General features: G+C 54.7%; 1 protein-coding gene across 5 annotated transcripts; it reads right to left on the bottom strand.

The window, feature by feature from the left end:
* Nucleotides 1-453: 453 nt before the first annotated feature.
* Nucleotides 454-26,053, bottom strand: LOC149998350 (protein AF-17). 5 transcript variants are annotated; one of them, XM_090257909.1, is made up of 22 exons: nucleotides 25,762-25,935; nucleotides 24,483-24,562; nucleotides 23,963-24,017; nucleotides 23,621-23,730; nucleotides 22,686-22,789; nucleotides 22,334-22,427; nucleotides 19,919-20,083; nucleotides 19,181-19,279; nucleotides 16,329-16,548; nucleotides 15,306-15,920; nucleotides 14,670-14,851; nucleotides 14,323-14,431; nucleotides 13,093-13,159; nucleotides 12,738-12,883; nucleotides 12,010-12,207; nucleotides 11,819-11,907; nucleotides 10,348-10,706; nucleotides 9,832-9,922; nucleotides 8,502-8,858; nucleotides 3,074-3,109; nucleotides 2,441-2,560; nucleotides 454-854 (listed from the first exon to the last, which is right to left on the bottom strand). In XM_090257909.1, the coding sequence occupies exons 1-22, from the start codon at nucleotides 25,868-25,870 to the stop codon at nucleotides 675-677; spliced, it is 3,585 nt and encodes a 1,194-aa protein (XP_090114035.1). In that variant the 5' UTR covers nucleotides 25,871-25,935; the 3' UTR covers nucleotides 454-674. The 5 variants fall into 5 exon arrangements, with proteins under 5 accessions (XP_090114035.1, XP_090114034.1, XP_090114030.1 ...); XM_090257904.1 differs by lacking the exons at nucleotides 454-854; nucleotides 2,441-2,560; nucleotides 3,074-3,109 and adding an exon at nucleotides 4,977-7,912 and having other exon boundaries at nucleotides 25,762-26,053; XM_090257906.1 differs by lacking the exons at nucleotides 454-854; nucleotides 2,441-2,560; nucleotides 3,074-3,109 and adding an exon at nucleotides 4,977-7,912 and having other exon boundaries at nucleotides 16,410-16,548; nucleotides 25,762-26,053.
* Nucleotides 26,054-27,058: the final 1,005 nt, after the last annotated feature.

Below are 27,058 nucleotides of genomic sequence, written 5' to 3'. Positions count from 1 at the left end.
TCCTGAGGTCAGTGGACCATCCTCTAAGGGCACCTGTTGTCTTCAATGTATATAGATCAGATGGGGAGGAGGTGAGGAGGCAAGACTGTCACAACCTAGGGGTTTGGGGTTGGGTCCCCTCAATGGGTTTGTCTGTATTTGCACCTTGTCCTGTGTCTGAGGTGCTATCACTGTACCCTCCTCCTACCCTGGGACATTTGTATCTCCTGGCTTTGTAATAAATGCTGCATACTCTCCAGAGCCTCTAGTTCTTTGGGGCAGAGGGGATAGGGAAAGGATGGGTGGATCCCCTGGCCTTCTCCTCATGTCTCTTCTCTCTGGCTCAGCTTGCCTTGGAGGATCCCATGTAGAATAAACCTGAACTTTGGCTGGTCAGGTTTTCACAGTCCAGGTTAGGATCCGGAGCAGGGGTAGGCCCTTTGCCTCACACCAGCGACCGCAAGAATATCACTCTGGATGGGCAGGGCTGTTTAATGCCACCTTCTCCAGCAGCAGGTGTTAAAGCAGGGACCTGTTCCCAGCTGCCCCAGATGAGAGACCTCAGGTTATGGGAGGCAAGTCCTTTATAAGCCAGCTGTGGGTACTTGGGTCCATGGATGATCCCTTCTTGGGCTTGGCACTCACTTTCCTTCCCCACAAAGGGGATTCTGTCAGGCTGAGCGGCAGCCATCCCCTTAGAGTGGGGACCCCACTTCTGCCTTCTGCACCCTCTCACTCCTGTGGGTGCCATCGCAGTATGGGGGCTTCTGAGTGGCCTTGCAGGTACATAGGGCCACTATTCGGGTCTCCTGGGCTTTGAACTTGAGTGGGGAGAGGCCAGTGCGTTGGAAGAAGTGGGAGCCATCACAGAAGGGCTGGTGAGGGAAAGAGAAGTTAGAGACCCAGTCCCGCCTGATGGAGCTGGGCCATGCACAGTGGTTAGGACTCAGGCTCCCGAGTGACACTAGTTTACTACTCATTTCTAATGTGAGGGTTATGAGATGAGCTGTCCCAAGGAAATAATAGTCATTTATTACGCACTTTGCATACAGTAAGTTTGAGTCATTACAGCATTAGTGTCCAGGGCACAAGGACAGAATTTTCAGGGTGGAATTGGGGCCTTAGTTATCAGCACTGTGTACACTGATAGATTTTTTTCCTTTTTAAATGGTGGAGTCTCCATTAGTTCACGAACTTCACCTCTTTTCCCATATTCTTGGGCAAAAACGGTTGGAGAGAGCTTGCATGCATCACAGGGCTTTAAGCCTGGGGTATCAACCCACAGACATGGACAACAGGGTGGGGACTGACTGTGGGAGAGGGGGGAGGTGGGTGGGTCAGGGGAGAGCAATGGGGGAAAAAATGGGACAACCATAATAGAAAAACAATAATAACAAACACAAAACTAATGTGACTATGCCTCCTCCATTGTGGCAGTAATAAAGTTTTATCTTAAAAAAAAAAAAAAACAAGACTGGGATCAATTTTTTGGCTCCAGGAAACAACTGGGCATGTTATAGGGAGTGGGTGTTACAGGGAGGAACAGGATGTCCCATAGTGAACTGGCAATCTGGTGCCAGCATACACTCCCCAGTGTTCAAGCAGAGACTGGGACTGAGGCCCAGGCATGCTGTGACATGCTATTAGGGGGCCTTGTGACTTAGGGGTTAGGGTGGGATAGGACAGATGAAGGAAATGTGCCAATAAAGTCAGCCACCGGTCCCAGAGGACATGAGGCAGAGAGGTACAGCCACACTCCAGCTGGCATTCCCTTAACACTGCTCCACCCTCATGAGGACCTGTTCAAAGTCAAATCAGTGGCAAAGCAGGGCTGCTGACACCAGTCACATTGCTTGAAGGAAAACAGTTCAGAGCTCAGCTGGGGCCCTGGAGGCTAAGAATACAGAGCAGTTTCCTGCTGGATGAAAGGCTCCTGGGGCAGAAGGGAGAATGAGTTGGGAGCAGGCCGCCAGGCTGAGAAGATAGCGGGCTGTGGCAGGCAACCAGGAAAGTCATGTAAACAGAAAGGGGAGGGTTTTCAGGAGAAGACACTGAGACACTGGGGAGGGGCGCTTGGCAGCAGAGCTGGGCAGAATGTCCCCAATGTTGGGTGGGTTCCCAGGGCTGGGATCCTTTGGCCCAGATGCTTCTTTGAAGGAGCAAGGAGAGAGGGGAAGACAGGCAAGTCTCTCCGCTTAGAGTGGGAACCTGGAAGGAGCTTCTGAAAAGGAGAAGGCACCAGAAGCAAAGTCCAGAACCCTGGGCTCCACCCACCTGGCTGTGTGACTGAGTTTCTGTCTCTCTGGGCTCATCTCAAAGGGTGGATGCAAAGAACAGAGCTCCAGTTCTGGGGAGCACTAGCCTGAGAGTATTTTTATCTTGAGAGGGAGCTCCCAGGAGACACCCTGCTTTCCCAACCAGGGGTGCCATATGTCAATGGGAGAGGGAGGGGGTCTCTCACCTGTTTCTTGCTGCGGCCACACACACACCACCTGTAGGTTTTCCCTGCCACTAGTTCCACCTTGATGGGTGTTTTCAGGGCCACCACGGATTTGGCTGGGGCTTTGGGGAACCATTTGGCCTGTGGCAGGGAAGATGAGGGGCTTGGGGTCAGCCCAAGTCCTGGAAGCACTTTCCTGCCCATAGCCTTGTCCAGTTTCCCACTGTCCCTGTCTTGTGGCAGGCTTCCTCTGCAGGAGGCTGATCTGTTGACACCCAGCAAGGACATAGCCCCCAGGACACTGTAAGTAACCCTGAGTTCCAGATAAGGAAAGATTTCAAGGCCATGCAGGCATTCAGGTTTAGGGGCCCAGGTGCCTTCTCTCCAAACCCTGCCTCCACCCAGGTGCTAGGGAGGAGAGAGCCAGGATTCTACCAGCCTAAGCAGGCCAACTGCACCTGAGGCTTGATTTATCAGGCACCGCTGTTCCCAGCACAGGAGCCTGGCTTCCTGCCCTGTGCCCTCTGGTCAAGACTACCTCCCGTGAGCCATTCCCGGAAGCAGGGCTGACCCTTTCGTTCCCTGGTCTCTACCTTAGGAGTCTCTGGGCCTGGGGAACTTGGGCAGAAAAGAGGGGAAACTGGAGGTACTTACCAGCCAAGAGGAGATGTCACGCGTCTGGTTCAGTTTCTGCGAGGCACGCAGTCATCACCAGACGGTGGTGTGGAAACAGAAAAATAAAGTCAATGGAAAGCGGATAACTTCCAGAGTAAAGTCCTCTGGGATCACAAGATAGAAAGGAGAGTCGCTGGCATGCAGCAGGCGCTCAGGGAGGGCTGTGAAGCAAAAGGGGACGCGGGGACTTGAAGGGGACGCTCAGCCCAGGGGTAGGGCTCGGGAGGAGGCATTGGGTGGGGAGAGGAGGGACTGGGCCGCACCCGCACGGGGATGCTCACCCCGGCCACTGGCCGCAGGAGCGCGACGACACCCCTCTTGCTGGCCCCGGCCGCCATGCCGCGTCGGCTCCGCCCTGCAGTCGGGTCACCTTCCCGCGCTCCCCCGCCTTTCGGCCGGCCCGCCCCGCCTCGGCCCGGAAGAAGCCGCGCGGTTCCGTGCGGGTGGGGACCGCAGGCCTACGCGGTCGGGTCCTAACCCAACCGCCGGAAGCCAAGCCCAGTACCAGCCCAGCAGCCTCCTCGGCCTCCTTGCAGGTGTGGACTGGGCTCTCCCGGTGTCCCCCTTGGTACCCGCAAGTCTGCGGAATGATCCGCAGAGCGTCCGTCGCCTTGCGTTTCCTCGCCTGCGCGCCCAGGCCACACCCCCACCCCCTTGTGAGCCGGGACTCTCCTAAGGGAGTCGTTTTCTCCTGTAGAGTCTAAGACAGTTGCTAGAAGTGCAGGGCGGGTACATCTCATCACCTAGGGAGCTTTAAAAAACAAACAAACAGATTCCCGCCATCCCGGCTTACACATCACGTTCTTGCGGGTGGGGCACAGGTATGCGAGTATTCAATATGCAGCCTGGGTATTTTGTGCATTCTGGCGAACTATTCTGAGTGCTAGAGGAAATGTAATAGACCATCCCCCCCACCCCCTGCCAAGGCTCCCACAGTTGGCAGGTCACCTCCCTTTCCCTTCAATAAAGGCAAACAAAGCAGGGTCTCTTTGGATTTCTTTTTTTTTTTTTTTTGTAAAACATTCTTTTATTAAAAGAACAAGTGCTGTTTACGAACTGCCCTTCGTACAAATAACATCCGTTATACAAAGATACAAGATCCGAGTTATGCACAATTCCAGGCTTAGAGGTGGTGGGGGTGGGAGGTGGGACATTGCTTTTTGGGCTGAGGATATAAAGGAGGTCTTAGAAAGAATGATTAAGGAGCCCTGGGTTTGCAAACCATGGCTTCCCCTCCCTGCTCCCCTAGGAAGGGTCTGCAACATTGAGACAGGCTGGGATGGAAAGAGGATGGGGTGGGTCAGGGTTTGGGTCACAAGTCCTGCCACCTGAGTCCCAAGTTGGGCTGGAGGAAGCAAACAAAGGGCAATGAAGGCACCCTTCAGTCCCCAACTTTTCAGTAGATCAAGTCAGAGTGATCAGGAGCTAGACACTTCTAATCTGATTGATGTGACTGGAGGGAACCAGGTCACTGGGCCCCACTTTCCATGAAGTCTCCAAATGAAATGACTAAATCCCTCCAGAAACCTCTCCCCAGGAAAATAAGCTGTAATGAAGGAGAATTGGGAGTAAGCTGCCTACCCCTAACTCTGGCCTACCACACACCAAGGAAGATGCTGGAAGCTGGCAGGGGGAGATTGTGCCTTGGGAAACTTGTCTGCATTTTCAGTTTGGGAAAGTGTGAAGATTACCGTTTCTCAGAACTTGCCTCTGGCCCTTTCCCCACCCCCCACTCCCTTTCTCTAGGCCCTTTCTAGGAGCACTTCCCTACCACTAAGAACAGGGATGGCAGGGTGCTCTCATCAGCTTCAAGGTAAGGGCACCTGGAGGCAGCAGAAGACCCAGGAGCCAGAGGGGAAAAAACTCACACACAGAAAAAAACTCTTAAGAAGCATCCTTTAAAGTGTCATTGTCTACGGAGAGGATCCATCAGTTCTGAGCTGAGATAGCGCTACATAGATACCCTCCCACCCTGGGCACACCCCTGCACTCACACCACACACCACACACACAAGGACAGCCCGACAGCCACATCGAGGCGGTGCAGTGGAGGGGGGGAGCAGAGGACCAGGAGACAGGGTCCTGAGGGCTGGTCCTGGCTCTACCTGAGCCTCTGCCCCTCCTCAGTTTGGAGGTATCACCTTTGAAGTGAGGAGCTAGCTCAAAGGATCCCTAAAGACAGGTTCCTTCCAGCTCTGACACTCATGCACCAGTTGTGATCTCAACATCAGACAGTGGCTCTGCATGCACATTCCACTCACATCTACAAGCTGAGGGTGACGACATAGAAGCTCCACTCTCATGCATTTTCAGACTTCACTTCCGCCCTGCAAACCACATCCTTTCCCTCTCTCAGACAGAGCAATCTACAAGTCTGCTTCCCGTCCCACTCCCCATCCAAATTTATCCTGAAAAAAGGGACTAAGTCTGGGAGAGGAGGGTTAGGTCAATATAGCCATTCCCCCCACATTGGGACCCTGCTCCTTCCGGAAGACCTCCAGACCTTTCTTATTATAAAATTCCCGAAGATAAAAACGTACTACCTCTCTCCTGCCCCACTCCACCCCAAATCAAGGAATAGCACCAATCCATACCTGGCCTAGGTTCAGTCTTCAAATCTAGCCTGACTACCTGCAGCTGCACCCAGCCTGGGGAAAGCTGGAAAACGGAGACTCTTGGAGATGAGAACCCCAGGCTCTCAGGTGCCCGGAGGAAGAGGCCCTGTTTCCAGTGCACTAAATCATTTGGACCTCTTACTCTCTGCCACAGCAGCCTTGGGCGGATTTACTTCCCTCGCCCATCCAGAAGTTGACTTCAGCTCTAATGCTCGGTCTTGGGCAAGGGCGTGGGTGTGAATGAACAACTCTTCTAAGAATCTCTGAAGGTTATTTTTCATTTCAGTGATTTGGGGGCAGGGAGTTAGATAGCTTAATAGATGAAAAATTTAAAAATGCAGAATTCTATCATTTCTTTCTAACTGATATTTAGCATTAATAAAAAGTGAGTACTTTCTGAGGTCATCACAGCTGCCTCCCCCCTCCCCCCAAGCCCTTGCAAGTGCCTAAGAAATTGCCTCTGAAGGATTCCCACCCCCCCTATTCTCAGTTCCCTAGCATCTTACAAAGTCTTATCAACAGTAATATTAATATTATTTTCAGTATCAGAAAAAAACCACTTGAGCAGCACAGGCAAAAATATATCTGCACTACGTTTCTGTCATTGCCAAAAATATACACCTCTTTTCTTTATTTAAAAAAAAAAAAACCCAACAGCAACAAAAACCCAAACAGACACAGACACACACACACACATACACACACACGCAAAGAGACTGACAGGACATGAGCATCAGGGAAAGCTGGAAATGCTTTCTCCTGGCTCCAACCCCAGTGCAACTGAAACAGACCCAGGCTTCAACCTCGCCCATCTCCTGGCTGTCCCACTGGCCCCTAGGCCTTTGACACCAAAGGCTCTGGGCAGGTGGGGACTCTTTAAGGTGAGAATTTAAGTGTTGCCCACTATACCTGGGAGGGAAATACCTGGTGTGTGAAGGGACAGTCATTAGGTCGGCTTAAGCTTAAGTCTCTCCTGGTGGCTGAGGGTAGGGTGTGGCAAGTGGGCAGTCTAATTCTAGGAGGGAGGTCTTCACTATACGAAGTGGCACTTTACCCTCCTTTGCCCTGTACCCCAATCCCTGGGGCTCCCCTTGCGCCAGGGAAGCAGGACAAACTATCATTGGGCGGAAAGGAACTCTGAGGGGGCACTGAGACCATATGGGGTCTGGGGAAGGGAAGACAGGATACTACCCTGATTCAAAACCCTCGGCCCCCAGTTACTCTCCAATATTGGAGTACTGTTCTGGTTTTTGTTAACCATCCATGCCCCATGAAGGGACCAAAGTTGGTGAGCTGGGGAGGGTGCACACAAGAGCTGGGAGAATCCCTTCTGAGCACTGCTCCTATCCCTGCCCTTGGCTGCCCCAAGTAGAGGGGGAGACAGACAGACAGACAGACAGACACACACACACACACACACACAAGCTCTCTGAGTCAGGCAGCTCCACCTCCCCACCCTCGGCACTCCTAAATCCAATAGTGCAAAAAGGGGCAGGGTACCCAGGGGGCTGGGATTCTCCCTCCCCCCCTCCCCCAATCCATCACTGGACTCCCCCCAGAGGTGGGGAGGTTTAGACTGAGTTTGAGGCCATTCTGCCCCTTCCTCAGCCCCCTAGTTTATGGGCTTTTACAAGCTCAGCTTGTGACCCTTATAGGGGGAAGGGGACTGGTGAGAAATAGTTCAAGGGATCCCTCCTGCCATCTGCCCAAGTTGGGAAGAAACTGCAGGTACAGTAGGGCCACCTCTTCTTCCATAACAGACTTCCGCACAGGGGCAGGCCCAGGGCCTGCCCTCCACTTCTCCCACTCAAGTGCTGATCCATTTTATGTGGTGGGTCCAACCAACCCCCCACTTATGCCATGGCCACTATGCTCTCTGGGGGATCTCAACACATTGGCTGAGAGTAGATGGGCTTGGAGCCTGTCCTCCCTCTGAGCTCCTCACAAAGGTGTGTGTAGAGGGGTACGGGGGACAAATGGAAGGAGCTCCCCTCTTGGTCTCAGTCCTCAGGACCAGGCGCACCCCATACTCCCCAGGTCTCAGCATGTGCTCTGGGCCAGGACTCTCCAGTGTCTGGGCGCAGGTGCCTACTCCAGGCCAGGGTCCTCTCAGACTGGGATTGCACCCTTCACTTTAGGGGTCAGGAGGGTGTGGGTAGATTTAGCCTTTCTCCTGGTTGGCTGAGGCTGCTTTGTCAGTGGTCTGGAAAGAGAGAAAGGGAGGCTGGGGATTTCGGAGGTGACTGGTCCTAACACCCAACTAAGAATAGCTCCTTGGGTCAAGAAAGCTTTTGTAGTGTGCAGTGAGGGAGCCCAGCTGAAGCTCCTGGGTCTGGGCTCTTGTGGATGCACACCAGTCAACAATGCATTGCGTATATGTGTTGCCCTGCACAAGGGTGCCTGGCTAAGCGGACACATGCTGGCCAAAGCCAGCACCCTGTGTTCTGTATGCCCTCCGAGGAAAGAGGGAGGGCATTTCTGGACATGACCCAACCAGAGCATCATCTTTCTTACTGGGCCAATCAGAGAGAAAATGGTCTTTTCCAATTGGTCTTCCCAGAGGAATGTTGTTTTCTAATTGGTCCTTTTACTATTAGTCAAGCTCAGAGTGTATCTTTCTTGGATCTGCAGGAGGGGTACCCACATGCTAGCAGAGGTCCTGGGGTCTGGAGCAGGGTGCTTTGCCGAACTAGGTGCCACTTCCCTCCTCCTTCTGATAATGTACCTTCTGGTGTTCCACCTCTGCCCATCCCAGAAGAGGAAGATAGGGCAGCCCCAGATGACTTACTCACCCCTCCTTTGGGGCCACTGCCACTGCTGTCCGCCCCGGACAGGCTGAGGAAGGGGTTAGTCTGAGCAGTCAGGACTGGAGGGCCACCAGCTGCGGCTACTGCTGCGGCTGCAGCTGCGGCGGCCATGAGACTTGTGTTGTTGCCGAGGGAGGGAGCCACCAGGGCTCCTGCGGGCAGCAGGGGTGGGGCAGATGCTGTGGGCAGCAGGCCAGGAGTGCCAGCGGACAGCAGCGGGGCGGAGCTCCCTGCCAGCAGACTGGCCATAGGCAGCTGGGAGCCCCCCGCCATCTGCAGCCGCTGCAGCTCCCGTTTCTGCTGGATCTGTTGGATCATCTGGTAGACAACGGTCTGGTGTTCCTGCAAGTAAGCCAGACTGCTCATTGGCCAGTGGTCCCTGAGGCCAGCTTGCCCTGCTTGGCCCAGGCCCCATCCCATCACAGTGGAGGCAGGAGACAGTTAAGGTTCTCTTGTCTCTTACTCCCCACTCTGGACCTCAGTCTCCCCACCTGGACATGAAAATGGTTGTACACTATCAGTGTTTGTCCAGTGGGGCAATGTTGGCCAAGCACAGGATATTTAATATCCCTGGCCCCACCCTGCTCAATAAGTCAGTTCCTTAGTCACTATGACAATGACAAATGTTCCCAGGGGTGGTAAGACCCCAAGGTGAGAAATACTACATTAGGTCAATAGTTTTCAATGCCCTCTCTTTTCTTCATTTAAGATTAATTTATTTTTGCTTTGAGTAGGCAAAGCGTTTTCAAGTGTTCTGAAAACCAAAACAATATATCAAAGTTCACCTTAGGAAATCTTGCTCCTACCCCTGTTCCTATCTGCGCTCCCCCTCCCCAATAGATAACCAGTTGAATTGGTTTCTTGTCTCTCTGATGTTTACGTGAAAATTATTTAAAAAAAATAAATTTTCAATGCCCTCCTTTTTGAAAAGCACAACTCCTTCTCTACAAAGAAATCTTAGCGGAGCCCAACATATAAGGCAGAACCAAAAGGGGCTGCTCTGGGTGAGGGTGTTACCTGCTCAGCCACCCCTCCACATAGACTGAAGTTCCCTCCTACCCCCGAAGATCCTTAGGGCTGGGACTGGAAATGCTCAGTAACTGAGGACTAGCATGTGATCAGAACAACTACAGCATCCCTTCCTCAATGCCTGGGACAACCCTTATCTCTCTTGTCGCTGATGCTCCAGTCCCACAGGTGCAATTGCAGCCCAGCCTGGGGTTGCCCTCCCTTCCCAGGCTGGCCCAGACCCTCTCAGATGGGTCCTTCTGGCAGAGCTGGGGAGGGGCAGTGGCCTCGGAAGGGAGGGCATTACCGGGGTCAGCTGTGGGGAGGCAAGAAGCTGCTGGAGCTGTTGGAGCTGCTGCTCTTGTTGTTGCAGGAGGTGTCTCTGCTGCTCGGTTAGGCTGAGGCAGGGGGACAAAACACAGACGATGGGAAGGGACAGGGAAACACTCCCCCCACCAAGTTCCCAGACTCCCTCATACCCAGGTGGAGAGAGGCAAGGAGGTGTGATTTTAGAGAACTAAAGAGAAACAGAATGAGCTCAGAGAGTACAGCGGGAGATAAGTTAGAAGGATGAACTTTCCCAGATGGAAAACCTAGATAGGGGTACCAGAAATAAACAGACGGTTTTGACCTAGAGAGTTACCATCCAGAGGCACTCCCATTTAACATCTAAGGAGTACCTGGGGTCAGGAGGTGACTAGATTCTAAATCCTGTAAGATTGGAGGACATTTTTTTCCTTTAGGGGGACTGTGGATGTTTGGGGGGGATCCCCTCCCAGAGATAGCCTCCCCGTTCCATTCCCCAGGCTGAGCTCTCCCTCACCTGTTGAGACAACCTGGCAGCTGCAGCGTGGGGGCCCCACCAGCCTGGCTCAAGCCTGCAGGGTTGGGGGCAGCAGCCCCATTTAACCCTCCTAGGAGCCCATTGAGGGGCAGGGCCCCACTGCCCGCCAGCCCCCCCAACAGCCCCTCAGCCATGGGCATAGCCCCCAGCCCCGCTGCCCCCGGTGCCCGGCCCAGCCCGTTCTGTGGCTGAGGCGGGAGTGGGGCAGGGGCCCCAGGGGCCCCAGGCAGGGCCAGGGGCAGAGTAGCAGGGCTCTGCTGGAGCAGGGGCAGCGGTGGGGGCGTGCTGTGGAAGGACAGCGACGAGCTGCTGCGGCTGGGGCAGCCTGAGTGTGGGTCCTGGGGAGGGAGGGGGAAGGGAGGGGTCAGAGGGGCAGGGGGCCAGCATGATCTTTCTGGCCCCCCTGCCCAACACCCACCAGCATTCTCATAGAGCATAGCCACCCCACCTCACCCCCAGGCAGAGCCACCCATGAGGAAAAAGCCCAGGGATTAAGGCTAAGAATCCTAAATATCTTCACAAATTATGTTTACAGATCACTTCCTGAGGGCCCAGCAGCCCTTGTTATCTTTAAGACTAAACATCAATGATGGTAGTGAGCACCTAGTAAACCAGAACCAAGGTTCGGTTCAGTGCTTGACCTGCATTGACTCCCATTATTTCCATTTTATGGGTGAACCACTGAGTCTCAGACAGGCTAACTAACTGCAGACAATGGGAGTGAAAGGCTCAGGATCAAACCCTATGACCACAATTCAATGGCTTGGGTAGCTTCTCTGCCTCAGTTTACTCACTCATAACATTGGGGTAACAGTAGTACTTACTCCATAGAGAAGACTAAACAAACCAATGCTTTAAAAGTCTCAGCACAGGATGTGACAAGGGGCAAGTGTGCAATTACTGTTAGTTATTATGATGATGATCATTGCCCAAGTCACAGTAAGTGGCAGAGAGAACAAGAAACTAGTTTGCCTGATTTCAATAACCACAGCGTAACAGTAACTGCTACCCCGACCAGCACAAGTACACAGGAATTCTTTTGTGTGACGCGCTGTAACAAATCCTTCTGAAATGCTTCTCACACAGGCCTTCCCTAACCATCTTATATCTACGGAAGAATCCCAACCCCCATTCTTCCTCACAGCCTTCAAATTATTTCCAACTTGGTACTTATCCCTCTTTGTAATTATTGTTTTCTTGGATTTAGCCTATTTTCAGGAGCAGGACTGCAACCGTTTTTGCTCACTGACTGCTTTGCCAGTGCCTGGCACTAAGCAGACACCTCATAATTATTACTTATTTAATGAAGGAATTAATTGATCAGTCAACTCATTGCTCAGCCAATCACTTTGTTGTCCAGCCTTCAATAACTGCAGGGTGGAGGTTGGACGGAGGCCCTTGCACCTCCCCTCTTCTGCCCTTCCTTAGTGGCCCTCCCTGTGGTGCCCACCTCAGAAGACGTGGACAGCGAGTTGTCCAGGCCGAGACTGTTCTTCCCCGGGGGGCTCTTGCTGGTGCTCAAGGAATCGCTGCTACCGGCTGAGGGAGGAGAAATCAAGGAAGGAGGTCAGGGCTGATGTATAGGCTAGTTCCTATGCCTGGCAGAGGCCCCTAGTCCCGGGCGGGGAGGGATCCCTTTACCCTGGGGAGGCAGGCCATAGGGCCCAGGGACAGGACCATTGGCGGCAGGCAGGACGGCAGGCAGGGCGGGGAAGGGCACAGACAGCTGCACGTTGAGAATCTGCAGCCGCTCCTTCTTGGCCGTCAGGCTCAGGATCTGCTCCTGAAGCCGCTGGTTTTCCTTCTGCAGCGCGTGCAGCGCCTTCAGCATCTCCACGACTGCAGAGAGAGGGCGGGAGTGCCTGAGCCCGTGCCTGAGCCCCAGGGGTCCCTGGAGGCTGGGCGTGGGCTGGGGGTGGGGCCGGAGGACCGAGGGCGGAGAAGTAAAGGGCTGGGCCTGGCGAGGGAAATCCCAATGAAACCTAGAGAAGAAGTTGCGGCAGCCAGGGTGAGCTCAGAGAGGATGGACCTGGGGCGCTAGAGGTGTGAGGTCAAGGGGTGGGGCCGGACGCTCGGTCTGAGACTTTGTGATTACGGGGGAACCGGAAGGCGGAAGTTCGGGCTTAATAAGGCATGGGCCACAAGTCCACGAGGGCCAAAGGCGGGGTGTAGAGGGCGCGGGGCCAGAAACAAAGCCTAGCAAGGGTTAAAGGTAAGGCTGAGGTTGGCAAGACTTAAGACTGGGGCAGGGCCAAGGGGCGAAACTTTAAAGACATTTGGGTACTTCAGGGAGAAGGGTGACCGAGCTTCGGGGGGGCGGGGGAGGGGTCCTAGGACAGGTCTCCCAGCTCCGAGCCACCCCTTCTCACTGTTAACGCCGGCCTCGCCGTCGCCCTGTTTTTCCAGCAGCTGCTCCATGTTAGTTGTTCCGGGGGCCGTTGGGTCTAATTGGCTGCCCACACAGGGTGCGGACACTGTTTGGTCGAAGAGTGCGGGGAGGCTGCTGATGGGGGACCTGGGGTCAGAAGGGAACACCCGCTCAGGCTTACCTCACGCCCCCACTCCAGTCTCCCTCTCTTCCTCCCTTCCCCATCTTAAGAGATTCTAGTCATCCCATTCTGGACCCCACCCTCTCCAGGTGCCCGTTTCTCGCCCCCTCCTCTCGGGGTATCCCTCCATACCCCGCTCCCAGACCATCCCCCAAGCCGCCACCTCCTCCCTCACATGGAAGACAGACTCTCCTGTGGGGAGGTCCCCCGACACCGGAAACTGCAGTCCTCCAGGTCTGGCTCTTGGAAGGAGAGGGGCAGGGTTCAGCGGAGGGGAAAAGGTGCCCATGGGCCTCAAGGTCCCCGCCTGGGAAGTGGGTATGGGATCTGGAACCTTACTGCAGACCACTTTCCCAGGATCTCCCCACCTCTGACTAGCAGTTCTAGCTCATAAGGTGCTGGGAGCCCTGGCACGGAAACACGGCCTCTTGGGAGGTAAAGCCAATGAATCTGGTCTCCTCCCTTTCTCCAAGCAGAAAGATTTCTGCTGCCTGGCTAAAGATCCACCTCCCAGTTTCTTTCCTGGAAGCTTAATGTTGTAGAAATTTGGGATCTAGGCAGTCCTGGGTTGAACTTGGACCTAATACTTGCTCTGTTAATTTGGGCTTGAAACTAACCTCTGAAGTGATTACGATTAAAATAAGTAAATGTGAAATGTTAAGCTTCATGCAGCAAGCCCTTAATAATTGTAGCTATTATGTTTTGTATGGCTTTTTATATTCATAAACTCACAAATTGGGTGGCAAAACCCTTGGTTGGGACACAGAATTCCGATTTGGATTGGGGGGAAAAGTCACCCCACTTATCGGGTCTTTAATTCTGAATTGGACTCTGTCTCTTTAAGGTCTACCTGAACTGGTAGCTGGGTGGCAGGTCCCACCCTCTAACTGGCCAGGTGGTTGTCTCTGCACCAATCAGCTCTCTGGGACTAGGTTGATTCCCCAAGAAGAGGGTTGGGCGATGGCGACCCGCCCCTTTAACCCCTACATACCCTGAAAGCAGATTGCTCAACCCCAGCAGGTAGGATCGCTCTAATCCCCAATCCCAACAACTCAAGGAGCCACACTGCGGCGATAAGAGAACTGCGGTTGGAGTGAGGGGACCGGAACTTGAGTCCTGGCTCTGCTTTTCCCTAATTAACTGCCCTGAGCACTAATCTCTTTGCCATTCTTCTGGGAGGTGGAACTGTACTAATTCTTCCCTGCCCTACACCAACCCCTCACTGGTTTTAACGTGAAAGTGTACCCTGGTTTGTTGCATGTGAAATTATTTTTTGCATAGTGAGCAAGGGCCAGAGGAAGGGAGCAGCCAGAACCTTTCTATCCTTTTTAGGGGGGTGACATGCAGGGGTTGGGTGCCCCTCAGGCCTTTGATAAGAAAGGGGAATGGGGTCAGACTCACATACCTGTGTGGCTGCTCTCGGCTTGAGTAAGGAGGGGGTTAACAACACCCATAGGGGTTCCAAAGATGTGGGTAGAAGGGAGGCTAAAGGTAGAGCCAGCCAGAGAAAACACCTGAGGGAAAGGAGGTAGAGTCCAGCCTGGTGGTTATTCTCGATCTAGGGCACAACTGGGCACAACTATGTTTACTGGGTGGAGGGGCTCAGGTGCGCTGGGGAGGAGAGAGGACCAGAGAGATGGAGAAGTTCTGGTAATCAAGCCCAGTATCTCAACTTCTCATGGAGGGCTGCGGTGTTTGGCAGCCTGTCCCCCACCTGCCCAGGGTTGGAGAAGCCCAGGAGTAAGTCCTCACCTGAGTGGTGGAGATAGAAGCAGAAGAGGAGGGGAGGGTGCTGGTGAATGGGGAGCGGCTGAGCCGGGGCAAGGCAGAGGTCCCTGGGGGCCCCAGCAGGCTGGAAGACAGGGGGGTGCTGCAGACAGCTCGCAGCATTCCACCACCATGGGAGATGGGGTCCTTATTACTGGTGTAGATGCCTACAGGCACAAGGACACAGAGGGAAGCATACAGGCACCACCTCCCCAAAGCCCCTCCAGTCAGGTGGCCGGGGAAGCCCCTCCACAAGGAGAGCACTCCCCTGGATCTGGCCACACACACATCTAACCTTTTTGCTGCAATGATGTCACTTGCCTGAGTGATACCTGCTTGACATGTCTGCTTATTAGACTGCTTTGCCTGGGCCTGGGGAATACCCAGCTTTTCTAATATCCCAACCAAAACTTCTTGTCCTACTGACATTCTTACTCAATCTCTTCTACTACAATCATGCAGAAGATGGGTATGAGCAGTGACATGACTGTCACTGTCATCCTTTATCTGTCTTTTGGAGTACTTTCTATCACATTTCCTTCTAACTGCATGCTTAAGCCTCTGTTCCATCACTAGACTGGCTGTGCCCTCAGATGCCCTTCATCCCAAAGGGTCACTAACCTGCCCCTAGCAGGGGAGACTCCAGGCTCAGGCTGGGCAGGCTCCCGGAAGGCCCAAAGGTACGGGAGGCCAGACTACCCAGGCCAGAGCTGACCAGGGAACCTCCTGAGAAAGGCGAGGCAGCAGTGGCAGTAAAGCCAGCCAGCTGGGCACCAGGCAGGGAGGGGGCAGCTGGGGCCCCAATGCCCTCCTCGGTCCGGCTGCCCTTGGGACGGCCTGGCCCATGTCGGCTCCTCTTGCTGGCTTTGTGCTTCTTCTCCTTCAAGCTTGTCTCAGGGGTCTCCTCAGCAGACGCAGGGGCAGCACTCAGTGTGGGCATCCGCTTGTGGGTGCCTGCTGAGGTCCCAGACCCTGAGACGTGGGGAGACTTATAGTCCCCAGGGGACGGGGCCCGGGCCCGGCCTGAGCTGGAAGTGGTGGTGGAGAAGCGCATGATGGGCCCAAAGCCAGAGAAGACCACCTTCTGCTCAAAGAGGTCAGTCTTGGGGGGCTCAGGGGCTGAGGGAGAGGGGGGAGCTGAAGGGGTGGGGGCTGTGGGCTTGGAGTACTTGTCCTCCTCTGGCTGTTCCAGCTTGGGGAAGGCAGAGAAGTCAGGGGAACTCTGCAGGGACGAAACTGCAGAGGGAAAATAGAATTACAGCCGGACCCCAGACCCTTGTCTCCCTCCCGCTGCCAGTGTGCACGAGTGGGAGAGAGCTCTGGTCAGGGGATGGGGAAGCCTGGTTTCCTGTCCCAGCTCTGCCACTGTTTTTGTGTCCTGGTATGAGTGAACTCTCCCTCCCCAGACTCCCCCACTTATGATGAAGAGGGAGGAGAGGAGAGTTCCAGCTCAAAAGGGAAGGAATGAGGGGAAGGAGGGTCTGGAGAAGTGTAACTTGGTGGCAATTCCCCATCTTTAACATGAATGATTTAAGAAGCAAATGAGATGCAGACCAATATACAAAGGCCCTTGGCTAGAAAAGTTCAGGGACAAAGGCTGTCCCATCCCAGCCTCCTCCAGGAGGCTCACCTGCCCACACTCACCTGCAGGCTGGAAGGGCCCCCCAGAGGAGGAAGAAGAGGAGGAGGAAGAGGAGGAGGAGGTGGAGGTGAAACTGCTCACACCTTTCCCACTGCTCAGCTTCTTCCCCTTGTGACTCAGGCTATGACTGGAAGACTTTTTCCCCTTTGAGTCCCTGCTGTTCTCAGAGACCTCCTGAGTGCTGGCCTCATGGTGGGAGGAAGAGGAAGCTGAGGAGGAGACCTGAAGAAAGGGGTAGAGAGGAAGGCTTGAGACCAGGGTTCACTCTGACTTGGGAGTGGAGCAGGAGCATATAGGACCTGGGGCTCTGCTGGGACAGTACAGAAGTAGCTTCAGGAAGGACTTCTGGGTACGGCCCCTAGACCTGGGAGGTGGGGAAGCAGCTGTGGGATTTCCGGGTGTGAGAAGAGGTGAGCAATCTGAACCCCGGAAGATGCCTATCCTTCACCTCAGGTAGGAGAGAAATGAAAACAGTCGTGGAGTCTGTACAGATATCATCATTTGTTTGTTCATTCATTTAAGAAATCCTTAGGGCCCTGGCTGGTGTGACTCAGTGGACTGAACACTGGTCTGCAAACCAAAAGGTCACTGATTCGATTCCCAGTCAGGGCACATGCCTGGGTTGCGGGCCAGGTCCCAGATGGGGGCAATGCGAGAGGCAACTGAATGATGTTTCCCTCTCTTTCTCCCTCCCTTCCAGTCTCTCTAAAAATAAATAAGTAAAATCTTAAAAAAAACAAACCAACAGAGGACTGGACCTGTGCTGGGAAGTGGCACAGGCTGCCTGGGCTACATCCTTGGGCCCCCCTGTCACCACTACTCCCTCCCTGCTCACACCAAGCTGCAGCCACCTGGCTGACACCTTACTCCCCGGCCACTCCCTGTCCTTCCTAGACAACCTGAGCTTGCAGTACCTAGCCCTCTGCCAGGAAGCTATTCTTATTCTTCCTAGAAAACTTCTCACCTTCAAAATCTAGCTCAGCAGTCCCCTCTTTCATGAAGCCACCCTGGATATCTGCGCTGGAACAAGTCACTCTGTCCTTATTTCCCGGTACTACATAGGCACATCTGCCATATCAGCAATTGCCACACTCTAGTGCAATACACTGTCCCCATTACCTGGGGTCCCCAGTCATCTCTCTGAGGGTGGCAGGGCAGGGTCTGGGGTAGGATGGGCTCTGGTGGGCTCTGCCATTTACTGCCATGTTTATGTTGCATGGTCTCTCAATCTCACTGAGCTTCAGTGTCCTTACGGGTCTAATTATGCCTATTTGGAGAGTTATGAGGAGCATAATGCCAGATACATAGTGTAGGGTGAATAACAATGATGATTCTGATGGCTGTGGCTGCTATTAATATACTGCAGAGACAGTGTCTATGGTGGTTAAGAGTCCAGGCCTTCAGGTCAGACTGTATGAGTTCAAATCTTGACCCCACCGCTTACTAGCTGTATACTTTGAGGCAAATTACCCAATTTCTCTGTACCTCAGTTTCTTCATTTATTAAATGGAGTTAATAAAATACCTACTTCATTGGACTATTTTGAAAATCAAATGAGCTCATCCCTACACACCCCTTAGGTCCCCCTGTTATAGAAGAGGCTGGCATGTGGTGACTGAATTGGAGCTTTGTGTCACTGCCAGGGACAGCACTTCCTCCTGGGGAGAGCCGGTATTTAGTCAACTTTCGCTAAATCGACATATGCCAGAGGGAGGATGAATGAGGGAATGAGAGCCACCCTGCACTGCCCTCCCTGGGGGGAGCCCTTGTCTCCTCTTCCTCTTTGTTCTTTTCAACAGCTGGAGTTCTGAAGGGAGCCAGATGTGGCTCTGAGAGCAAGGGAGGAGAGGGGCTAGGGGGAGGGGTAGCTGAAATGCTGGGGTCGGGGGAGAGGGATGGGCAGAATGTTCCAACATGTCCAAGGGGATACCCAGCCACTGGGGGAACTCCCATATCCCTGGCCATCCGTTTCCACCTGTCTGCAGGCCCCAGGGAAAGGTCAAAGGGCAGAGATGACAAGCTTTTCCAGGTGAGTCCTGGGAAGCAGGACAGGGAGAGGGTTACTGGGGCAGTTGCCACAGCAACATCCCCCTGGAAATCTGATACCTGAGCTTTCTGCTAAGATGCCCAGAGCTCTGCCAACCTCCTTAGGCAGCGGAGGTGAGTGAAGCAATAATGGTGCCAGGGGGAAGCAGTTTCTCTAGGGCCCTGCTCATCTTCCCTGGGGAGGGCAGGGTGGAAGGAGGGGCAGAGAGGGCTGCTCTGGCTTGGATTAGCAACTCCCTCGCTTGCCGTCTGCTTATCCAGATGTTGCCCATTTGTGGAGTCAAGCCTGACATACCATGCCCTCCTGGGAAGGTGGGATGAGTGGGGGACTCAGGGTATTGCCAGGGGCCTGCCATGGGCTACACTTTCAGCCCCTCCAACATGCACAGAGTAGGATTCTAGTTAGGTCACTGGCTGTGGGTGTCTTCCTGACATGGGGGACAGGTGAAAAGGAGAGGGGTGAGGGGTCCTCTCTACCTATCTCTGGGGAATGGGCTCTAGAGCTTGGAGAACTGGCCTGAGTACTGTACCCACAGACAAGAGCCCAGTGCTGAGGCTCTGTGTCTGGACAGAGGCAGATGTGAACATCTGGCAGCCAGCAGGCAGGTGGTAACCCCTACCCCACCCCTACCCTCCTGGCTGGTAAGTGATTGGTGGGGCTGAGGAGTAGAGGAGGTTGAGGTGGGGTGTGGAGGCACATTAACCTCAAGCTGTGGGGGGTGTTCAGGTCCAGGGCACACTCTGCCCCCTCACACCTTGCCTCCCTCCCACTGCTGTGGCCACCCTTCCTGGCTGTGGGCAGCAGTACCTTGTCAGCAGTGGGGACCGCAGGTGGGGTGAGGATGCTGGGGGGTGACTCAGGCCGCTTCTTGTGCTTCTGTTTAAGGCGTTCCTTGTCCTTTCGACTCTGGGGAAAGACAGATGACCAGATATTGGTGTTGGGGGGCATCTGGGTAAAGATAACATGGGCATGTGGGGCGTGGGCCCCTCTCAGAGATGGGCTCTGTGGACATCATCTCCCATGAAGGGACTGGAAGCTGGGCAGGGCAGCAGTGGCTCAGGCAGGTCCCTCTGAGAACCAACAGCCCCTTATCCTCTCTGCCTGCTAGCAACAGTCTGTCCCATGATCACACCAGTGACACAGAGCACCAAACACGTGAGCATGCACCTGCAAGGGTGTCCACTGGGGGCACGGAGCTGCACAGAAGGATGGGAGTCAGCATACTGTGACATCAGGCATGAGGGGACACAGGCATGTACACGTAAAAACTGGGTTGGCACAAGGCTAGACTGTGGAGATGTGCAGGGCCGTGTGTTGGAAGCTTTGGGGACACTCATGTCATGGGGAGGTCACTGGAGGAATCACACAAACACAAAGAGCCCCAGGAAACCAGGCCCTCAGCTCACTCTCTGTGATCCTCATGTGTTACTTCCTCAGCCCCCTCCAGCCCTCTGGGAGGGGAGCACTTGGGAGCACTTATGGTGGCCTCTTGAAAGAAGTATGAGTTTGTGAGTGTGAGCAGGACAGTTAGAGGGAGATTTTTACCTTCTTCTGTCCCCTTTCATGGTGGGAAGGGTGCTTCTCTTGCTGGGTAGATGGTGAGGCTGACCGGCTTCTCCGGCCAGTGATGAAGCCACTGCCACTTCCCCCTGTGCCACTGCCTCCTCCTCCTGCTCCTCCACCTCCCCCGCTGCTATGCCGGGAAGTCTTCTGGGGAGAGAATTAAGAGGGGTTGCCAAATTCTCCAATCATTAGCTTAGAAAAAGGTTCTTGAAGGTCAAGTGATCCTGGGGGCCAGTCTCCCTGTCCCGCTTATCACTAAGATCTTGTGTTCTTAACAATGCCCTGCTCAACAGAGGGGCATTCCCTTAGCTTCCCCCAGCTTGTCCAGTGCACAGATTTGGCAACTGAAACCCAGAAGGGGTGTTTTGGCAACAGCAAGGTACCCTGGAGGTAGGACTGGGGCCTAGGTCCTTGCTCTCCACCCACCTCTTTGGTGCCCTCTTGGCCCATCTCAGGCAGCTGGAGCCACGGCCCACCTCTGCCTCATTTCCTGGAGTAGAGGATGTGCAGGGGACCCTTGTGGGAGCACCTGCTCCTCTGCACTCCACACTCCATCTTCCCCTCCAGACACTTCACCCCTCTAGCCATCAGTCCTTCTCCCTTGTTCCTGGCCCTCCTCTTCCACCAAACACAGTGGTTCCTTTGGCCCAAAGGACTGCTGCCCTTAAGAAGCGTGGGGAGTAAACATCCACAGCAAAAACTGCAGTGATCCTCATGCTGCCTCTCCTCCCAGCCAGGGCCTGCTCCCTCCTCCCCTTCACTGCCAATAGGCTCCCCACTGCCCGGTCTGATGGCTTCACCTATCCCAGATTTGCAGCTGCCCCCTCTACGGTCACCCACTACTGCCCAATGGCCAAACCCAAGGACTAATTTCAGACCTTGTCTGACCCAATCGCTGCCCTGGGCACTGCTCTTACCAAGCCAAGCTCTTAAGACTCTCCCATTCATGGTTCCCTTCACACCTGGACCCACCCTACCCTGGTGGGCACCTGGGGATTCTAGCCCCAGCCTTATACACATGAGACTGGTACTATCACCCTGCCCAGGTGGTCTGAGAGCCACCAAACCTAAATATTCCCACTTGGCAACTCCTATAAACCAAACTGAGCTCCCTACTTTGTCCTAAGTCATCATCATCATCAAACCCTGGAGCGAAGGTGACCATATAAGTTATGATCCAAATCAGGACACAGTTGAAAATGAAAGGGGGAACTATTGATAATTACACCAGGACAAGAGGCACAAACTGGGACTGTCTAGGGCAGACCAGGACAGATGCTAACCCTGTACAAGCCTGCTGTACTGCTGTTCACAGCACTGCCAGGTGCTCAAGCCCCCATCGACCCAGCATGGAGAGCCTGAGTCCTAATTACCACCCTCTACTACTCTTTCTCAGCTACCCCGACACATAGGCAAGCCTACCTAGCAATGTTCTAGAGTCCAGCCTCATCTCTCCATTCCACCCCTCCCCGCCCCACCCTTCTGCAGCTGTCTCTTAGTTGCCAGCCTCGGCGCTTTGGATCCAGCTTCCCAGTGCCTGCCAGGGTAATCTTCCCTAAAGAACAAATCTGATCATGTTACCCTCCTGCTTACAAGTAGCCTTACAAGCCTGTGGCCTGGGGGTGAGGTCCAAGCTGCAGTCCCAGTCAGGCCACAGCTTCTGGGACATGCAGGTCTTTCCACAAACATGAGACAGTGCCCCTTCTTCAGCCTCTCCTTGGCTCCCTGAAGCCTGGGCAGAAGGAAGCCCAGCTCTGGTCCTGCCTGAGCTTTTCTGCCTCATCTCCTGCCTCCTCCCCACAAAACACTTTGTCCTGCTGCTCACAAAATTCTTTCTCCTCTCAGGACTTGACCCATTCCAGTCCCTCTGTCTGGGGTTCCTTTCTCTCTGTTTTTGCTTGGCAGGCTCCTGAGGAGCTTTCAAATCAGACTGCCTTGTTCTGAACTCCATACAGGCGATAAGGTAAGTTATATACCTCGGTGGGTCTTAGTTTACTCATCTGTAAAATGGGAAAATACAGTACATCTAGGTCTTAGGGTTGTTGGGAGGCTCATACAAAATAAGACATGTAAACAACTTAGTACGGTAACCCCCCCCCCAACATGCTGGCTCTCATTGTTCCCACCTCCATCAGCTTCTGTGGTACCTCTTCCTTGAAGCCTCCCAGACTGACAGGCAGGGTCTGAGCGCTGGCTTCTGGAATGGACTGCTTGGTTTAACTCTTCACAGTCCTCAGGCTCTACTTCAATTTATTCTACACTCAATGAAGAGCTCAAAGGCAGGGACTGGATTCCTTCCATCTGTCTTCTCAGCACTAGGCACCAGCCTGGCCCAGAGCCCATGCCCTCTAAACCATGCCTGACTGACCCACTCACGCTCTGGCAGACAAGACTCACCATCTTGCTGAAGTGGTATTTGCAGTAGCCGCAGTACTTGACATTGTCAACCTCCAGCACTTCTTCCTCACAGAGCAGGCCCGCCATTTGGGCACTAACCAAGAGAGGTCAGCCTGAGAAGGGTGTGGCCACAAACCAGACCAGCCTCCTCCCTTGTCCTGCCCTGGACCCCCCTCTGGGGCAAAGCCAAGACCCTCCAAGGAAAGCACTGTCGTGATAACCAAAGAGACAGCAGCTAGGATGAGCCCATTCGGCCGCCATCCATGGCAAACCTCGGAGGAGGTTGGTACCGCTGGCCTGGGATCCCAGACCACTCTGGAGCGGGAGGCATGGGGGCAGGCAGGGGTCTCACCAGGTGACATGGAAGGCTTGTCGACACCCGTGGCGGTTACAAGTCATGCAGGCTCCAGAGGCTGCCTTGCTCTCCCGGCCCTGCTCCTCGCAGATGTAACAGGTCTGCAGGACACAGCACAATCGTCCTCTCCTCCCTTCCGCCTAAGGGGCCCCTCAATCCCACCCTTTCCAGTCATCCCAGGTCAGTGCTCCCCAACAGCACTTTCTGCGCTGATGAGAATGCTCTCTATCGCACTGTCCAACACAGTAGCCAGGAACCACATGGGCCACTGAGCACTCAAAATGTGGCTGAGGAACTGAACTTTAAATAGTGTCTAATTTTAATTAATTTACATAGCCACATGTGGCCGATGGCTACTATAATGGAGAGCACAGTCCCTGGATGGTGAGGACTGTCTGCCTTGCTCACTGGTGAGCTTATTCTCTCACCTCTGAGCCTGGAACCCCACCCTCCTCTAGGCTGGCTCCTTCTCATCCCCCAGGTCTCAGCCTGAATGTCACCACTTTACTTAAAGAAAGCCCCCCCACGAGGTATTCTTTATTTCAGTACCTTGTTTTCTTCACAGGACTTACAACAAACTTTACTTTATATGCCTGTTTATTGATATTTACAGTCTTCCCATACAAGAGTGCAAGTTCCATGGGGTAGGAAGCACATCTGTCTTGATCAGTACTGAACACTGTGCGCCTGGAGGTACCTTGTCCCAGGTTTAACACATAGTAGGTACTCAGTACAATGTGTTTAGTGCATGAACGAAGGAACTGCTTGCTAAGGTCTACCACTGGCATGTCTGTCAGTGAAAGGTGCCTACTCACTTCCTGAGTTCCCTGAAAGTGTCTGTTGGACAGAATCAAATTACACTGGATAAAGAGCGAGGTGGAGGGACCCAGCTAGGGAGGGGACTAGCAGGAGGGCACCGCGGGGCCGCTGACCTTGTTGAAGCGATCATGAGGCACATACTGCAGCACGATGGGTTCCATGGTGAGCACGTTGGCAAACTGCACCTCAGGGATGTAGAGGGCACACACCACGTGGGCCCAACCTGGGGCAGTGTGGGCAAAGCCTCAGCTGCAGGGCAGGCCGGAGACCCTGACCCCTCACAGCCCCACACAGCGGACGGTCCCCTCCTCCATGGCATTCCCATCAGATTCCAGTGCCAGCTGGGAAAGGGAAATGAAGCACCCCCAACACACACACTCCTGCCTTCCCGGACCCTGCTCAGGGGACCTTGCTGACCTCAGCAGATGAGGCCTGAAGCTCAGGGCCCCCCTCACCTCCATTGTCAGTCCTCTTCAATGCCCCGTCTTTGTGTGGGCACAGCTCACACCTCTGCCAATGCAAGGGGCACAGGGATTGAGGGAGGCCTTTTCAAAAGGGGGTGAGGATCTGCTGATCTGCAACCCCCAACATATTCAAAGGGCCCCAGGAGGAAATGATAAGCTGTCAATGGGGGGATGAGTTGGGGTATAGAGGGAACAGGATTGGCCATGAGCTGGTAATTGTTGAAAGTGGGTGATAAGAACATAAGGTTCCTTACAGCGTTCCCTCTACTTTTATACAGGTTAGAAATTTTCCATAATAAAAAATTCAAACAAACAAGCAAAGAAAAATAAAAGGCCCCTTGCCTGAGGTGGGGCAGAGCTGAGGGTGAGATGGGGTTGGTGATAGGTGTGCAGAAAACAGGAAGTCCTGTGTGACAGTCCCACCCTCGTCTCAGGCTTAAAGTCCCCTAGCTTAACCAGGGGAGATGCTCAGGTGAATGGGTGGGAGGGAGGAGGGGAGTGTCAAACTCACCACCCTGGCTGCTCGCTCCTGAGATTCACATTTCCGGCAGAACCACGGTCCAGTTGGCACCTGAACAATGCCATAGCAAGCTGGGGGTGGGGGAGGAGAGTCAGGGAGCAAATTTGTCAACAGTGGCTCTTTCCAGAGTGACTGGGGAAGTGGGGTGACTCAAAAGCACTAGAGCCAGTTCCAGTAGGGGGGCTGCTCCCCTGGCTGGGGGGGTCACTCACTAGCCAGCAAGACCACAAAGAATGCCCAATAGCGCACAGGCCAGACTTCAACCACACAACCAAGCACTCCAAGCGGGGACAGGAAGTCTGAATCCTTGACCTTAAACTCTAGAAGACCCTCCTTCACGCCCTTTCTGGACCTATTTCCTAGCTTCTGCCGGAGATCATCGGAATAGAAAAAACTAGAGGGACCATATTACAATAGTGAAACACGTTTTTTGTAGTTATGGGGGGGGGGGCGTTTCTTAAAGGGCCAGTAAGGGAAGAGGCGGAAAAGTTGGGGGTCCAGGGATCTCTTCTGCCTCTTAACTATAACAGGGCAGGTCAAAAGTTAAGGCCGAGGGCAGGTGCAGTACAGGTAACCTATAGGAGAGTGGCGGGAAGAGCCGACAGTGACAGCAATAAGGGCTGTCCCAGGAAGGGGTGGGGGCAGCTGGCTGTGCCAGACAGGCGGGAGATGCCAGCCAGCACCCTCGGCAAGATTCCTCAAGGAGTTAACTCCCGAACCATGTGCTGCTGGGGGAAACTCCAAACCACCCTCTCCTCGATTCCGGCCCCCTGCACAACCTCTCCTATCTGCAGCTCTTCCTCAGAGGATTTTAGGAGTCCCCTCTCCCCTGGGACCCTTCTCCTCCCTTCCCCATACGCTCCTCCCAGAATCCGGAAGCGGGAGGGGGGATGACTCCCCCTTGACCTATCCCTTTCAGGGGCCGGGACCAAAATAACCGGACAGGAGGGGACACCTCTAAGGTAAACATTCTCCCAAGAGCCCCGACACTGACGGTGCTGGCTCGGAGAGTGCACTCATTGCCCCCTAGACTGTCTCCAAACTCCCTCAACTTGGGGTGGGGGGCGCAGGGCTGGAACAATAGGCAAGAAAACAATGCCTGACCCGGTCCTCCAGGACAGGGCGGGGGGAGCCCCCGACGCCTCCCAGCCCTTCAGGTGGGGTGGGGGAGGGGCGCCGAGCCCCGGGAGGTCTCCGGAGGGCGCGGCCGAGGGCGCCCTGCGCACGCCGCCCCCGGGGTCCCGCCGCCCCCAGCGGACCACCCCCGTACCTTGGTGGACAGCCACGCTGCATGCGTGCCCATCACAGTAGACCAGCGGGTTCTCGGCCCAGCCCCTCTCGTCCGAACATACGCAGCAGCCTCCTACCATCTCCTTCATACTCCCATGAGCTCCCTCCGGGGCTGGGGCGGGTAGCCGGCCGGCGGGGGTCGGGGGTCAGGGGGGAGGGAGGGAGCGGGGGGCCGCGCGCCTCCTCGCTCCCTCCTCCTCCTCCTCCGCCGCCGCGGCTTCTTTTCTTTGCCTCCTCCTTCTTCCTCCTCGGCGTCCTCCTCCTCCTCTTCGCTCGCTTGGTCTGGCCGCCCCCCCCGCCGTGCTCTCGCCCTCATGCCCCGACGGGCCCCCCCCGCCCCCCAACAATGAGACCCGCGCGCCGGGCTCACCCTCTCCGCGCTGCGCGCCCAGCTACCAGGGCCGCCCAGCCGCCGTGCAGCCCGGGCCGGGCGGGGGAGGCGCCGAACGGCACATCGCGGGCGCCCGCCCCGAGCCGCCCGCTCACGCACCGCCCCCCCGGCCTCCCTGCCCCGCCGCGGCAGCCATAGCCGCGCGCCTCCGCTCGCTCGCTCCCGGCCCGCCTGCCGCCCGCCGCCGGGTAAAGTCTTAGGTTCAGGGAACAAAGCCTGGCTTGGTAGGGAGCTTTTCGCTCCCTCGATCCACGCTAATTTTCCCTCTTTCTTTCTCTTTCCGTAGTTCTTAGTTGGTGCTCCTGAGCCCTCCCTCTGCCTGCCCTTTGGTCTTGGCCCCGGGTCCGATTCCCCAAGCTTCCTCCGCCTAGATCTTCGTTCGTTCCTGCGGCTGTTCTTCAACCTCAAGGAAACTTGGGAGTGGAGAACAGGGGAAGGAGCGCTAGAAGAAGCTGGAGCGACTGGAGTCGCTCACCACCACCCCTCCCCGTGTCCGGGGGCTCTTTGGATAGTTGCCTGTACGCTCTTTTCTCAGAGACCATTCTGGAGACACTCTTAACACGCACTCGCGAACATCTGTTCATTCAACAAGTATTTATTGAATGCTTACTGTGTTCAGCCACTGGGTAGAGCAGTGAACAAAACAGGTATTCCTTCCCTCGGGGACCTTCCGGCCCTGCTCACAGACACACACACCCGCAAGCACAGGGACTCATAACTCTTGGAGGCACCCCAAGGCACTCAAACACACTGACTCACTCCCAGCCTCACCCAGCCACACTATCTGCCCCTCCCAGGGAGATAAAAATCCCAGGTCCAGCCCCACAGGCGCGCTTAGAGACCCACGCGAGTTAGAGTCTCACGCCTATGAAAGTAGTCACAGACA

The sequence above is a fragment of the Furipterus horrens genome, unplaced genomic scaffold, assembly GCF_987537825.1.
Source record: "Furipterus horrens unplaced genomic scaffold, mFurHor1.1.pri manual_scaffold_11, whole genome shotgun sequence".
Taxonomy (NCBI): Eukaryota; Metazoa; Chordata; class Mammalia; order Chiroptera; family Furipteridae; genus Furipterus; species Furipterus horrens.
The sequence above is the reverse complement of the archived record's forward strand: the minus strand, read 5'-3'. Positions and strand labels throughout refer to the sequence as shown.

Coding starts and splice junctions, on each gene's coding strand:
- LOC149998350 (XM_090257909.1), bottom strand. CDS start 25,870: ATGAAGGAGATGGTAGGAGGCTGCTGCGTATGTTCGGACGAGAGGGGC. Junction 22,790..23,620: donor CTCATGATCGCTTCAACAAG/GTCAGCGGCCCC, acceptor TGTGTCCTGCAG/ACCTGTTACATCTGCGAGGA. Junction 19,280..19,918: donor ATGAAAGGGGACAGAAGAAG/GTAAAAATCTCC, acceptor GTCTTTCCCCAG/AGTCGAAAGGACAAGGAACG.